The 17,204-nt window shown below is 36.1% G+C and overlaps 1 protein-coding gene across 1 annotated transcript in view; it reads right to left on the reverse strand.

Annotated features, from left to right (window-relative positions):
* The window catches only part of GRIN2B (glutamate ionotropic receptor NMDA type subunit 2B), a 237,066-nt gene extending 220,123 nt beyond the window's left edge, over nt 1–16,943 (reverse strand). Inside the window, exon 1 of the mRNA XM_070946588.1 lies at nt 16,533–16,943. Within this exon, the coding sequence (XP_070802689.1) occupies nt 16,533–16,943 (411 nt within the window). The remainder of the gene's footprint in view (nt 1–16,532) is intronic.
* Nucleotides 16,944–17,204: the final 261 nt, after the last annotated feature.

Below are 17,204 nucleotides of genomic sequence, written 5' to 3' on the forward strand. Positions count from 1 at the left end.
AAAGTTGCTCCTAGTTGCTTTACATAAATACCAAAGCTACAGTATAAAGACAGATTGCTTGATATTCTACTTGAGCATTGATAGTTAATATGACATAGTTATTTTCCTATTTATTTATCACAACCAATATTTTAATATTACTTATATTGTTTTCTATTATATCATTAAAACAATTTAAAAGGCTTCATAGTTAAGAGGAATCATCTGGAATCCTAAATTTACTAAACTTTTGCTTAGAACTGGATTGATGTAAAAGTCACATACTTTCATACCTAAAGCTTAAATAGGTAAATGTATATACTTTATAACAATTTGGATAAACCACGTTTCTCTACATTAAATTTTATATAAAAAGGTAATGAACAAAAGTTTAATTCTTCATTGGATGTCTAAGTCCAGGATTTTCAGTACAATGAGAAGTAAGCCAAAATTTTGTCTTTTTCTTATTCTGCACCAACAATTTGTCTCTCCGGAAAACTCAGAGTATATAGATTACTTAGGAGTGTGACTTTGCTGACAGATGCAAAGCCCATTTCCTGTCTGAGACATATGTGACCCTTATGCTTAGCGCTAATGTGTGTAACTATGTAACAACTGATTCTCATAATCCGGAATAAACTGGCTAAATAACAGCACTGCCAGCTTATCTACACAAAGATAATTATGTCACCTCATATATAAATCATATCAGCAACTCATATATAAATTACATCATGTCAGCAACTCATGTATAAATTATATTTCATTCACTATTCTCAAATGACAGAGACAGGGAACATGAAACAAATCATTAAAGTTAAATGATTTTAAAGTTTTGTAGAGTTATAGATAGTCCTCATTTAATAACTACCTTGTTTAGTGACTGTTTGCAATTTCAACTGTGATAAAAAAAAGTAACTTTAGGATCAATCCTTGCATTTACAACTTTCACAGATCTCTAAAGCAAAGGAACACTGAAGTAACAGCATATGAACAGTGACAGTTCCACTTAGTGATTGCTTTGCTTAACAACCAAGTTGCCCCTCCCACTTAATTGTGGTAAATTAAACAAGGATTGTGTGTTTTTTTCTTATTTTCCTCCAAAAGCATACATTCAACATTTTGTCTACATTCTTGATGTTGCCCTTAATTATTCTCTGGTTTAGATTCTTTCATCCTCTTCATTTTTCAATAAATAAACTCAAAATAAACTCAAGTTGTCTTGGCATGCAACTTAGTAAGGGTTTGAAATTTTTCAATTCAAATTTCAACATTTAAGCTCTTTAATTTTCAATTGTAATGTATTAAGTAAATGTAAACTGCACCTCATTGAAGATTTCAAATACTTTTGAAATCAGATTCTTCCCCAAAATATAGAATCTACATATGCGAATGGGCAATGATTATCAGTGTTTTGTGTTACGCCAATGAAAAAAACTCAGTAGTATTTCATGTTCTTGCACAGGACCTACTTAATGTTGGTTATTTGCAATAATATAAAGTATGTCTCTCCCTGTAACATAAGCTAGATGAACAGAAAAAACAACTAATTAAAGCTCATACCACTTATAGTTAATAAAATGATTATATATTGTTGAAGAGCAGGTCTATATTTTATAGCTGCTACATAGGGGAAGCTGTCAGCTTGTTTCCAGCCTTTTGAGAACATAAGACTGTACAACTTCTTCCCACCCTCTGAACATTGCAAGCAAATGGACATACACAAAATACATGCTGTAGGTAACAGATGCTGCTGCCATACAGACCTGAAGGCAAAGAGAAGATAAACACAACAATACGTTAACTCAGTTGCTAGATGGTGTCTGGATTTCATATCTTTTTTGGTTGTTGTTTTCTGCATTAGAAGCTATTAGTCAAAATTAATATGTGTAGATAAAAACTGCCAACATCTTCATTCTAAATAAATTATTTGAAGCAAAAATTAGAAACTAAGGGTAGCTCAACTATTATATGAGAGAAAATAAAGCATGGTTTTGACCCTGAATATAACTGCCTGGCAATGAAGATTATAAACTGACAAACATATATATTGCCATTCTTAGTGATATTAACATGTGTCACTAATTGAAGTAGTTCTATATTCAGACAATCTTTGTTGTTAAGGATTTTTATAAATATGTAATTATCAACCATAAAATGGGTTTTCCATCAAATCTATTCATTTATTATTTAAATAATAATAATTTCTAATTGTATTGAATATTAGAATCTCTACAGAAATTACCAAAACTTATTCAGTAGACTTAATAACCCATAATTAGGAATTCAGTACCTAAGAAAAAAAATATGGGAAATTTTGAGGAATCATCAACACATAAACCAGCTAAATTTCCAAATATCACTGTTTTCATTTTCCTTATCTATTCTTCTTTCTGTGAAATATTGTTTTTAATAATTTGAAATCTATGTGTTTATCCATTAATTTGTACATACTTTGTCAAAGACAGATTACATGGGACAAATCTTGCCTCCTTCTATGACAGGAGAACTACCCTAAGTCAGAGGTCCCTCACCTGGAGGAAGGGGGCATGACCTATTCAGAATTGGGCCACGCAAGTGACTGGCCAGATCGCTCATGTCTGCAGATCAATTTACATGAGTGGCGGGTCAGTGGATATTCATGCATGTGCATGCTAGTCTGCCACTCACACATTTTGAGCTGCACATGCAGCAGCCCGCCACTTCTGCAAGGGGTGCATGTGCTTGCATGGCCCAGTTCCTCTCTCCCCGCAGCCAGGCCGCCAAGCCACAAAGGTTGCAGCTGCTACTCTAGATGACAAAAAGAATGCTGTCAATATAATCTACTTTGATTTCAGAAAAATCTTTGATGAAATTCCACATCACATTCACATCTACAAGCTGCCAAAGTGTGGTTTGCACTCAGGAGATCAGTATTAATGACCTTTGTCAAGTTGGAGAGTAATAACCAGTGGGATTCTACAGAATCTGTTTTGGGACTAGAATTATTTAACATTTTTATCAATGGTCTGAATGATGGGATTGAAGGCTGCTTATCAAATCTGTGGATAACACAAACCTGGGAAGTCAGGTCAATATCCAGAATAACAGTAGGAGTTTGCAGTGGATAGTTTGGAAAACTGGGCTGAAGAAAACAAGATGTCAATTCAGCAGAAAAAAATAAGGTATACATAAGGAGGAATAACACAGGACCAGAGGTGGGTTTCAGCAGGTTCTCACCAGTTCTGGAGAACCGGTAGTGGAAATTTTGAATAGTTCAGAGAACCGGTAGTAAAAATTCTGACTGGCCCCGCCCCCATCTATTCTCTGCCTCCTAAGAACCAGCTGATCGAGAGGAAATGTTGATTTTGCAGTAACCTTCCCCTGGATTGGGGAGGGAATGGTGATTTTACAGTATCCTTCCCCTGGATTGGGGAGGGAATGGAGATTTTACAGTATCCTTCTCCTGCCATGCCCACCAAGCCATGCCCACCAAGCCATGCCCACAGAACCGGTAGTAAAAAATTTTGAAACCCACCACTGCATAAGACATATACAAGGTGAGAAATTCATGGCTGGGAAACACTACATCTGAAAAGGACTTGGGTAATGTCATTGATACAAGCTGAATATATTAGACAGCTGCTAGGAGGGCAGTAGTGGAAGCAGCATTATATTAAAGATTCATGAAAACATTATTCCTTTCTGTTTAGCATTGGTGAGACCACACATGTATATAATTCTGAACACCACATTTCCAGAAAGATATTGACATATTAAGAGGGCTCAGAGGACAGCAAGGATGATACAAGAACCCAAGGAAATGCTCTACAAGGATAAATTAAATGAGGGGTCCTCGGTGCTCCCTAAGCTTGGTTGTTTTCTTGTAGATGTTTCATTTCATAAACTAGATAACATCATTCAAACAATGTTACCTAGTTTCGGTAATGAAATGTCTGCAAGAAAATAAACAAGCTCAGAGAATACCAAGGACCCCTCATTTCAACCCTGAGTTACAAATATTCTCCTTTATCAGGATATGTTAAAGGAAGCTGGGAGGTTAAGTCTGGAGGAAAGAAGGCCAAAAAGTTAGCCAGGTTTAGTACATTAAGAGAAACAATATGAAAGATGTTCAAGAACTTTTTTTAGTGGTCACAGAAGATAGGACCAAGAGTAATGTTGCAGCTACCTAAATTTCATGTAAATATAAGGAAAACACTTCTTGACAGTAAGATGTAGGTAACATGGGAAAAGTCTACATATAGAGAGACTGTGGATCTCCACATCTGAACATTTTAAAGAAAAGAATGGACAGCCATTTCACTCTGATAGTTTAATTAGTTTTCATGCATTTTGTAGAAGATTGAACTAGATTATCTTAGTGGCCCCTTCCAACTCTACAAGTTTATGATTCAGATAAAATTTCTTCTACCCTTTGGCAGGTTCCTATCCACTAAATTTCTATTTTTCATAATAGAAAAATAATAATTAGGCAATAAAAAGCAATTTTGAGGGGACCTGGGATTTTATAGGTCAGCAAGCATTTTTCAGAAATGTTTTTAAAAGTAGAGAGTTCTCTTTTGGATGTTGATTATATCTTTTATAAGAACTCACTTCTGTTTTTGTTATGATTATTTTGACGAATAGAAAACATCAAATACCATTCTGAGGATTCAGGTAATATAGAACAACTAAAAGAAGTTCTGGTATTTTGAATTGTGTGGATATAATTATGATAGCTAATACATGAGTAAGCAAACCATTGATTAAAAGAATAACTTTCATTAATTAATTTATAAATGCATAAGCAATGCTAAAGGTAAAATATCTATGATGGATGATATCCACATAAAAGAATAATATAACAAACTTCCAAAGTATACACTTTATTTATTTATTTATTTGTTCAATTTATATGCCGCCCTTCTCTGGAGACTCAGGGTGGCTTACAATGCATTAAGCAATAGCCTTCATACTTTTGTATAAACCTGCTTAGTAGGGCTTTTGGCCCCCCCTAAGCAGTGTTCTTTTTTATACAAATTCAGCTTATTGCCCCCACAATCTGGGTCCTCATTTTACCTACCTCGAAAGGATGGAAGGCTGAGTCAACCTTGAGCCTGGTGAGATTTGAACTTGCAGTAATTGCAGGCAGCTGGTGCTACTTAACAGCACTTTAGTCTGCTGCGCCACCAAGGCTCTTGGTAAAGATAAATTCTAAACAACACATTAAAAAGTGGAACAAGTGTCAATATATGTATGTAAACAGCTTCCTACATATCCTGTTTACTAAGCAATCAATGGCAAACATATACGATAGCCCTTCTATTTTTTCAAAGTCCATTTGTTAAAAGAACCATTTACTGTACAAACAGTTGCAATAAATACCCTATTAAACAACTTAAACCAACATATCCCCTCTCTAGGAGCCAGAAAGAAAAAGAATACAAAGAAACGATTGCAAAGAGAAGTGCCACAAGGAAACAATAACACTTAGAACATATACAGCATTTTGTATTTTGAAAGTATTACCATACATGTAGTAATTAAGTAAAAAGCAGCTAATGAGAGATAGCAAATGAAATGCTAAAACAAAAGCAATACACAGGATGGGGGAATTAGAAAAGGACAAGAAATGAAATGTTGTAATGTACATAACCGCCACATGGCAAAGCTCACTTTCTGACAATTCAGTGCATTATAGTTCCAAAATCCCAATTCTGGTTATCTTTCTAGAGATGAAACATATAGTTACCATGAAGGAGGGTGCCCAAATTAATCAAGCAGCAACAATTCAGAAATATGACAATGATTTTAATAGTTTTTGTCTCAAGAGGATGTTATTCACTACAGTTTGGACATCAAAAATAAACTAATTGGTTGCTCTACAGTTCTGTCTTTGCCCCACCTCAAGCTGAAACTGGGAAAAAGAGGCTTAGCACATCAGTAACCCCTAACCCCTTGTGGGTGATGGCCCCTTTTTCTAAAATGCTCAGCAATTTGGAATGCTTTGCAGTGTAACGCTCTGGACAATCAACAGAATCCTCAAAAGACAGGGAGCAATAAGCAGACCACTCATTTAGAAGCCCAATACAATGGAATGAGAATGGAATGAAGCAGAGTTTCATGGAACAAGTACAGATGGCAGGAATTCTGAACAGCAGCACTCAAGTCCTGTCTTTTTTCCTGTTAAGGGCCATATCATATGAATAAATACCAGGTGTCTAAAAATTGGCTCACAAACACTTTTCTATTTGGCATTATTAAAGCTGTATTTGGTTTTTGTTGTTGTTGTTGTTTGTTTGTTTGTTTGTTTGTTTGTTTGTTTGATCTGCTTCACTAGGTTTTCCTAGCCTAGAGTACATCTTCTGTATTTAAAAGTTGCATAAAAGCATATATCCATGGTCTTTGCAAAATGTTTTGTCCATGTATTTGAAAATACAAGCAGATACATAGTTTCATTGTGAACTGCCTTTCTGTGGAGCAAGAAAAATCCTTTCTTCTTGCTGCTGAAACCACAGCAGAGACCTAGATATATATTCCTACATCCTTTATAAGTTTAGAAGCAACTTTTCTATCTGAGCCCTTGTACACACGATAGAGAAGAAATGTGTGGCTTTTTTTGAAAGACCAGTGTTGACATTCATAGCTACAGGTTGCATGAACAAAGCTGACCTCAGAGAACAGAAACCCACTGAACTCAGGCTAGCTAGGATGGATGGCAGTTTGAGTTTTATACTTGGAGGGTCACTACTCCAAAATCCTTGCCCTGTCTTTTCAGCACTCAGCAATGTTTCCAAGTTTCCACTTGGACTGATATGTAAATCAATCAAATTTATAAGGCTGATTTTTTCAATCTCATATCGAAAATAACTCCTACCACCCTATATAACAATGTAATTCCCACTGAGTTTAGTGAAGCTTAAAGCAAGGCATGTGAATATAAGCTTTATCCATTTAACTTGATAAATATGTTATCTTATTCTTCAGAATTCACACACTATCATAAGCCAAACTATATCCCAAATATTGGTTTCATTCATTTATTTGGAAGATATACTACTCACACCATAGCCACAGAAAAGGTAATGTTATAAGTGTTATTTGCTGGTAGTCAGTTTGCTGAGATGGGCAACCATATAAATTAAAATAAATTTTAAAAGAAAGAAAAGCTAATTATATCCATATACAGGTGAAACTCGAAAAATTAGAATATTGTGCAAAAGTTCATTTATTTCAGTAATGCATCTTAAAAGCTGAAACTAATATATGAGATAGACTCATTACATGCAAAGCAAGATAGTTCAAGCCTTGATTTGTCATAATTTTGATGATTATGGCTTACAGCTCATGAAAACCCCAAATTCACAATCTCAGAAAATTAGAATATTGTGAAAAGGTTCAATATTCTAGGCTCAAAGTGTCCCACTCTAATCAGCTAATTAAGCCATAACATCTGCAAAGGGTTCCTGAGCCTTTAAATGGTCTCTCAGTCTGGTTCAGTAGAAATCACAATCATGGGAAAGACTGCTGACCTGACAGTTGTGCAGAAAACCATCATTGACACCCTCCATAAGGAGGGAAAGCCTCAAAAGGTAATTGCAAAAGAAGTTGGATGTTCCCAAAGTGCTGTATCAAAGCACATTAATAGAAAGTTATGTGGAAGGGAAAAGTGTGGAAGGAAAAGGTGCACAAGCAGCAGGGATGACCGCAGCCTGGAGAGGATTGTCAGGAAAAGGCCATTCAAAAGTGTTGGGGACTTTCACAAGGAGTGGAATGAGGCTGGAGTCAGAGCATCAAGAGCCACCACACAGAGACGGATCCTGGACATGGGCTTCAAATGTCGTATTCCTCTTGTCAAGCCGATCCTGAACAACAAACAACATCAGAAGCGTCTTACCTGGGCTAAAGACAAAAAGAACTGGTTTGTTGCTCAGTGGTCCAAAGTCCTCTTTTCTGATGAGAGCAACTTTTGCATCTCATTTGGAAACCAAGGACCCAGAGTCTGGAGGAAGAATGGAGAGGCACACACTGCAAGATGCTTGGAGTCCAGTATGAAGTTTCCACAGTCTGTGTTGATTTGGGGAGCCATGTCATCTGCTGGTGTTGGTCCACTGTGCTTTATTAAGTCCAGGGTCAACACAGCCATCTACCAGGAGATTTTGGAGCACTTCATGCTTCCTTCCACAGACGAGCTTTATGGGGATGCTGACTTCATTTTCCACCTGCCCACACTGCCAAAAGTACCAAAACCTGGTTCAATGACCATGGGATTACTGTGCTTGATTGGCCAGCAAACTTGCCTGACCTGAACCCCATAGAGAATCTATGTGGGATTGCCAAGAGAAAGATGAGAGACATGAGACCGAACAATGCAGAAGAGTTGAAGGCCGCTATTGAAGCATCCTGGTCTTCCATAATACCTCAGCAGTGCCACAGGCTGATAGCATCCATGCCATGCTAAATTGAGGCAGTAATTGATGCAAAAGGGGCCCAAACCAAGTACTGAGTACATATGCATGCTTATACTTTTCAGAGGTCCAATATTGTTCTATGTACAATCCTTGTTTTATTGATTTCATGTAATATTCTAATTTTCTGAGATTGTGAATTTGGGGTTTTCATGAGCTGTAAGCCATAATCATCAAAATTATGACAAATCAAGGCTTGAACTATCTCCCTTTGCATGTAATGAGTCTATCTCATATATTAGTTTCACCTTTTAAGTTGCATTATTGAAATAAATGAACTTTTGCACGATCTTCTAATTTTTCGAGTTTTACCTGTACATACAAAACAAGTGAATAGATCTGGAGTCCCCAAGAAGTAGCAAAGGGCACCAATGTGCCCATAGATATCTCCCTTGATACTCAGCTGACTTCCTTTTAAACTAAGTTTATACTGGCATGTTGCAGGACCCACCCACCCCCAAGCTCCCAATTTCACCATTATTTGCAGGAATCCTTTAGGCCTTAGACTGGGAATAAATAGTTTCTTAGATAATCAAAATTCTAGAAGTATGAACTGTTTGAAAATGTGGCAGCATATCCAGAAAAGAGACAAAGAACTGCAGATGTAGTACAAAACATCAGGTAGGCTAAAATAGCATTCTGATAAATCAGAATCTAGTAACCAGTTATGTCCCCATGGCAACCCTTTTGAGAATTGGGAAGTCAAATCTCCCATTCTAAAATTGCAAAATTGTTTTTGCACCATTTCTTCCTGTGCCACAGTAAAACCAGAAGTTAATCAACTTAGCTACAGAAGAGCTGTGACATCTTAAGAACAAAGGGGCCTAGTGCCAATCCTGGATCAGCTCCTAGATCATCATTAATGCTGCAACGAGAGACTCACTAAAGAATGCTTTAAATTATATGAGTCCAAAAGAAGAGGGCTACACTTATGGGATCTGTTTTGCTGGCTAAAGTCCCTTCTAGAACCTCAAAAGCAAGAGGTCATTCTGAGATGTGAGATCTGATTTTCAGGATATGAAATATGCATTAATGTTTAAGAGAATTTGTACAATGATTATACAATAAGCAGTTTCACAAAAATTCATGAGTAATTACATATTTGTGCCAACATGCAGAGGCTGAAATTTGCAAGTATAATAGTAGAAGCTTGCATCATATCTAAATGCACGTTTAAAAAATTCTGCTCTGTAAAATACACAGTATGTTCTTTACATTACTTAGTATGTGAACTTGATCTATTTCTTCCATCATTTTTCCTTCCTGCCCTTTAGTATATAGAAATAAACTTAAGCGCTCATCTTGTTTATTAAGTTAGATCATCATTTCCCAAGGTTTCCTAAGAACTAGTATAATGTGATATACGTTGCCACTTAAAGCTTTTGCGAACTATATCATTTTAAATATTTGTAAGGAAGCCTATAGCTGATAGGAATCAAACTTAAGACATATTTTAAAAACACAGCTATTTCTATTCATTTACTAGGGTCACTCACAAAAACGTCATGTGCAGATCTATACAATAATAACGTATTTCATTACATCCCCATCCTTCACAGAACAGATAGTGATATTCAGTAAGATACTCTTGTTGTATCTACATTGTTGTTGTTGTTTTAAAAAACTGTCACTATATTGTTCAGTGGATTCTGTGTTCACTTCAGTTCCCTCTTTCTGGAGCTACAACTTGCATTTATCATACAGAATCTTGCTATACTTCATCAAAAAAAAGTTTTTTTTCATTTATGAAACTCGTGGATTCAGGCCAGATTCTCTTTATCACTTCAACTTCTGATGTATTTTTGCATTAATACTCTGTCTACCATATAGCATGTTATATCTTATACTCCCAGGTTGTGCTTCAATGGAGCTCTGCAATGTAATTTCTCATCCATTATCCATCTTTAGCTCCATGTAAGAATATTTACTGTTTCCTGAATTTTTTAAAAAAAGTTATCATCAAGAAATATGTTCTAAGATCTGACGTTTTGTTTGTGCTCAGTTTTGCTCCACTCCTAATAGTTTTTATCAGAATATCCTGAGCATTTAACCCCACTTAAGAATTAATCATTAAACACTGGTTTTTTCAAAGAGGAATATATTTGTTGAATTGTTGTAATCTCTGCTGTTAAAGTAGTGTACTATAATCACTGCCTACTACCAATGTCTGGTAGTAGCTGCTTTTTTGGAAGCATAGGGGTAGCACAGAGTAATTAGTGAAGTTACTTGTCACATACGTGTTAATCACTCACATAACAACTGAAAACTGAGAAGAATGTCCTTTAATAGGATATAAAATGTAAACTTTAAAAAACCTTTAAAGGGGTTATGTGGCGCTAGGGATTTGAACCGCCAAACTGCCAACATTTCTGATTGACAATCTCAGTATCTTAGCCACTGAGCCACCGCACATCCCCTTAGCTACAAAAATACCGCTCTGTAATTAAGGATAAAATAGGTTATGGAAGTACTTTCAATGTTAGCTTTAGCTGAGAAATTTCTTAATAGCTTAGGGCCAAAATATCTAAAATATGCATCCAGAGTGAGAACTTCTAAGACCCAAGCCCAGGGCAGAACATTTATAAACATTGCAAACTTTCCTTTGTTTGAGATATTCTAGCATAGTACATATATATTTTATGTTGTCTTGCTAACAAAGAAACATAAATAACATGTTACATATGATTATTATAAGCAATGAAAACATATCAAAAGATAATTGATAATCTATTACTTAAAAATAAATAAAGCTAAAAGAAAAATTGAAAGATTAGGTGTTTCCCAAACACTTTTGGTGAGTAAGCTAGAAAACGAAGCAAATTCAAAAGCCATTTAACCTTGTATACCAGCTCTAAGATGCAGTGTGTGCTTATGTGAAGGAAAACTTATTTAAAAGACCCCATGATACAACCAATCGAATTAAATCAACGTTGGTTTTCATTCTTTTTACTAACTTAATTTTTAATAATTCAAAGGAAGGGGAATGATTTTATAGGGCAACATAAAGATTGCTTATTCCCAAGTAATTGTTAATGGTTGCAAAATAAACAAATATTCAAAAGAATTTTCCCACCTTCCAAGGAATATCTGGCTGCTGCACAACATTTCATTTCAGTAGCAACCTATCTTGAAAAAAGAATATGTACTTCCAAATTCCTGTTACTCACATGAAAAATATAGGATATGAACAATGACATTCAAAGGAAAACAAATTAGAAGATATCTTGTTTACAATTTATTTGGACCATAATTCATTCCACCCTTATTTTTCAGACCTTGTGACCTGAAGATGAATTTATAATCCCACAACAATGATGTAGCATAAATAAATAGATGAAACAATCCAGCAGTGACAAAAAGTATCAATGTGATTATCAATCAGTCACAGGGAGACAGGAAGGGTCAAGCACCAACCATGCAGGCATATAGCTGCTAATTGGTCAATTACATTTGTTTGTAGCCAACCAGTAGCTATTAATTAGGCATTGCTGATTTCACTCTTCTTAGGCTTATTCTCATTGCCTTGTTGCCAGAACAGACTCACAACCATTATTTAAGATAGGAACAGATGGTGTTACCCTCTATTTACCCTCTACTCACCATGAATGCAACGTTCAGCATGCTTTCCTGTTACACTTTTAAAGTACTCTTTTCCCACTATGTCACCTCAGATGCTTCTATCTATATGGCTAGAGCAGTATACTCCCTTACAAGCTAACCACACCAGTTCATTGGCTACTGCACAGAGGTAGAAACATCCCCTCAATTGAGTCAATACTGTAGTTCAAGAGTATCAAATTGGCAGCCCACAGGCAGGATACGTCACACACAGGCCACACCCACCCCAGCTCAGTAAAGGAGGAAAATGTTGCGATACATCACATGACGGCAACAAGACGCTGCAAGTTTGACATCCGTGCTGTAGTTGCTCTGATCTTATATTTCCTGGATAGTTTTCCTATTACAGTAGTACAATTAGCATATAGAATGTTGCCAAGTTGATTTTTTTAAAAGTCGTATTTGTCTTTCTCTGAACCAGCTAGCTTTTCCCCTGGGCTTTAAAAAAAATAGAAAAATCCAGCAATGAACCATTTCATTGTTTCTTCTGACCCTTGAAGTTAAAATGTTTTGCAACTTGGGAAACAATGAAGCAAATGCCCATAGAAATATTTTAAACATAAATAAACATTAAGTATGCAGCGAGAAGGTGGGGACTTTTTACGAACTAATTTGGAAAGCATTAGTGAGACTTCTCTTTAGATACTTAACTAATTTAGGGTATGCACTCTAAAAAGCTGGTACAGCATATCTTTGATATCTCGTAGTATAATAAAGGCACGATAAGATACAGGGAACAAATCTCAGTATCTTTAGAGATAATGGTAGACAAACATTACTAGGCACAGGAAAAGGTTCCTCTGAGTACACCCTCATTTCTTCTGTGAAAATCTCTGCAACATAATTTTCATGATTGTTTTTCAAGTTAAACCATAAAAAGTTACCATCCGCATGCTGTTTCTATGTGTATATGTCATTTCTGGGTCTCATAGTGAACTATATATATATTGGACATTTTAAAATAGAGATATCCACATGCAATTCAAACAGCTTAATATTGTTTTGGACTGTACCATTTCTAAGTGGCTAAGGGGAGCCTAGTCTTTGCTCCCTACTCTCTAATTATCCATCCTAGCTTTACTGTAAAGGAATTTTTTGTTTGTTTACATTTCAATCCCTTTTTAATGCTTTACATATATTTGCACTAGAAAATGGCTTAAAGAAATAAATATTAGATAACTTTCCCATGGAAGCTACCTATGTAGTCTTCACTCCACTTCATTTATTTATTTTATTATTTATTTATCTGATTTATATAGCCACCATTTCACCAAAAGCAATTCTGGGAGGCACAAAATAATCAGATAAAATAATAACAGTATAAAATATAAAAAGTCATATTAATAAATATCATAAAAACCAAAGAGCTATGTTAGTTCAGAGCTTAACTGCCTACATACATACATTCTTCCTTCTTTGTGCTTTCACTTGTTTCTTGCTCTGATTTTTACCCTTATTTTAAGGATATTTGTCTGAAAACACCAGCTGCCTGCAATTGCTGCAAGTTCAAATCTCACCAGGCTCAAGGTTGACTCAGCCTTCCATCCTTTCAAGGTAGGTAAAATGAGGACCCGGTTTGTGGGGGCAATAAGCTGACTTTGTATAAAAAAAAGAACACCGCTTAGGGGGGGCCGAAAGCCCTACTAAGCAGGTATATACAAAAGTATGAAGGCTATTGCTTAACAAATTGTAAGCTGCCCTGAGTCTCTGGAAAAGGGCAGCATATAAATCAAACCAATAAATAAATAAACAATAAAATGTTTGGCTATATCACAGCTGTCAAATTCGCCACGTCACATTGCCATCACGTGACATTTCGTGACATTTTCTCATTCGCAGAGCTGGGGTAGGCGTGGCCTGCGCATGACACATCCGGCCTGTGGGCCGCCAGTTAGACACCCCTGGGTTATTTAAAGGCACATATCAATGCAAATGTATAACTGTTTTACATTCTAAATCTGAAAGTGCATTTGGCTTGGTCATAATAAAAAATACACCATGAAATTACACACCTTCTACAATTACTAAATAACTAGCTATGTCAGTCTGTTGCAAGGAAAACAGCAAAGAAACTTTGTAAATTTATTGTGGTGTTCACTATTCTGGACTACAGAAAGTTTATGTCATAATGAAATTAGTCGTTATAACACTACAAGATTCTTTGCTGATTGTGAAATTAATATTTATACACTAGATTAGCATAGCAGTGTTATTTTCATTACCATGCTACATACATCTATTTCATTCTATCAAAACAATTTTTTTTCTCCTGAAAAATGCTGGCAGGCATGTAATTTTAATTCTATCTTTCTTTGGACCTCATTCCCTGTGAGTATTTATAATCAGATTCAATAGGCAACATGCTGTATTACAGAAATCATTTACATTCATGGGGGCAGATACGGAAAACATAAATCTGAGAGTCACTTTGTATAGAACAAAGTGAAAGGCAAACTGAAAAAAGGAAAAGTTTCCTTAGGTTCCTTTAATTGGGGTGGAAATATTTGACTTCTAGATGTACAATTGGACAATTTGTATACTTAATCTGAAAAGTCTCTAAAGCTGTTTCAAAGTGCAGTGATAACATAAAAACTCTCCGGCAAACAACTTAAGTTTTCCTTTTATTAAGTCTGAATCAAGACCCATGAACTTTACCTCCATGTCATTCCCCAGAGTCAGCAAACTATAGTAATACAAATAAAAGCCATTGATAACTACAAATCTGTGTTTTATCTCCATGAATAATTGAGATCACAAATGCTGCCCTTTCAATTATTATAGAAGGATTTCGTTTTTTAAAATAAAAGTTTTTCCTGTTTGCATATGCCACCATTCTAATTGCTTTACTCCCACTATTTTCATTATCTTGCTATAAAGAAATTCCTTCACCCCAAATCCAAATGAGTTCTTGAGACAAAATATTTTGGGCTTGATGCTACTTTTCCTCTATTTGCAAAATAATAATAATAATAATAATAATTAATAGCCAACAGCAGTTCTAGCTACCATAGAAACAACTAAACTGAAACTTCAAAAGGGAATGAGAGGAAGAAAAACATTCTTACAGCCCAGCAACTGTGTAACCAATTTGATGTGAGAGGAAAAAGAGGATGTGCCTCAGTAAGACACTTCGCAGACTGTTGAAATATGGCTTTATATCTTACATTTATGCTTAACATGAGAGGATATACAGTACTGTCACTCTTATGACCAAGATAGACAGTTGACATTACCTACTTCTATGGGTCTACAGCAGGGGTAAAATCTACTTACCTTCCCTACCGGTTCAGAAATGTACCCACCCCGCCCATACACATCATGTGTCCGCTTGGACCCTCTGCGCATGCGCAAACCCTTTTGCACATGCACAGAGGGTAAAAAACAGGTTACTTCCTGGTTAAAACCAGGAAGTAACGACGACTGGGTGGGTGGACGGAGCCTTGCGCTGCTGTCACTACCGGTTCTCCACACCACTGGCCGCCATCGCTACCGGTTCGGCTGAACCAGTCTGAACCGGTAGCATTTCACCCCTGATCTACAGATCTGCCACTTCTTTATACAAAAAAATCAAGCAATTACCTGATGGCCAATCTCAAGAGGGCAACATTAGTTCTGCTAATAGGAAATGGAATACTGTACTATATCATCATTCGTACCACAGAAAGGTTCGATCCAAGGAAACTATACCACAGAAATACAATAGGTAATTGTAAGAACTGATACCCTACTTAATGAAAAGATTAGTCTCTACAGTTGAAATAACAGAATAGCACTAATTAATTTGGAAGGATTAATATAATAAAGGGGGCAAAAATTATATTAGAATGCAAACAAGGGAGTTTACCAAATCTTTCTGCAATACAATTATATACATATGTTCATAGCACGCCATGATTTAGATTACATAGATTCAGATCTATGATATGTAAATTATCAGTCCCCTGGCCATCAAAGGAATTTAGATTATCTGTAATATCTTCTAGTTTTGAAAGTCATGTTTTTTCTTCTCTAATCAATTCAGTCAGCCCTGCATTGATAGCATTCTTGTGATTCATATATTTATATCTTGTAAGTTAAACATTATATGAAGTTAATCTGATACGTTTTCTTTAAAAAAAAAATAAAGCATCCTCGAAATTTATGAGCAATAGCTTCCCAGCAGCTTTGCAAAACTTGGAAAAATCAAGATCTTTAAAATTCTCTCTAGATAATTTTCAAATCAGTAGCATATTTTCTCTTGTTCTACGTCTGTCTGTCTGCATGTCTGTCTGCATGTCTGTCTGTGTCTGTCTGTCTGTCTGTCTGTCTGTCTGTCTATGGTGTAATTTTGTGAATTATTGCATTGGTAAATGAATAATAAGAAAAACAATATTTGCTGAACTGATATAAATTTCAACCTATGGCATCTATAATGGGAACATTGACATCACCTAGGACCATAATGGAAAACAACCCTTAGAATTTACAGTGCAATAACCTATAATTTACCTTGTCTGCCATGATCATAGAAGAGCCTCCATGGATTCCTAGAATGGGTGTGAGGGTCTGGGCAGAAATGAAGTCCAGGATTTGGGCAATAGCTTCCTGGTCAGTATCATCAGCAAACACCACACCTTGCACCCTCCGTTCAGACATGATATCGCAGATGCGAGTGATGATGCTCTTGGGATCTGTTTCATTCATGGCAACGAGTTCCACCCGAGGTATGAGAGAGAGGTGATGGAAATCATCCTTCTTGTGGGCATCTGTGATAGCTACTTCATCAGAGGTACCCACCAAGATGACAGCAATGCCAATGCTGGGATGGTTCTTTTGAGCCCAAGCCATACTGCCTGTTGTTGCTAAGACTGCCAGCATAAGCCAGAATTTTGAAGAATAGCACTCTGCTCTGGGCCTCATCTTCAGCTCTTACACTCCCTGAAATGAGAAAAAAAATTAAAAGTTTCAATAACGTATATATAAATCACAGAGATTTAGGCATTCACAAGCATACCCTGTTAGCCACGTTAGTTATAGAAAGAGCTGTGGTGGCACAGTAGTTAGAATGCAGTATTGCAGGCTTATTCTGCTGACTGTCAGCAGTTCGATCCTGACTTCCATCCTTTACTTTGTGAATAAAAGTATGTGGGGGAGGACTAAGGCTCTGATCAGGATGAGAAT

This window comes from Pituophis catenifer, unplaced genomic scaffold (assembly GCF_029215685.1).
Source record: "Pituophis catenifer annectens isolate HBS135680 unplaced genomic scaffold, rPitCat1.0.hap2 SCAF_7, whole genome shotgun sequence".
In the NCBI taxonomy this organism is placed as follows: domain Eukaryota; kingdom Metazoa; phylum Chordata; class Lepidosauria; order Squamata; family Colubridae; genus Pituophis; species Pituophis catenifer.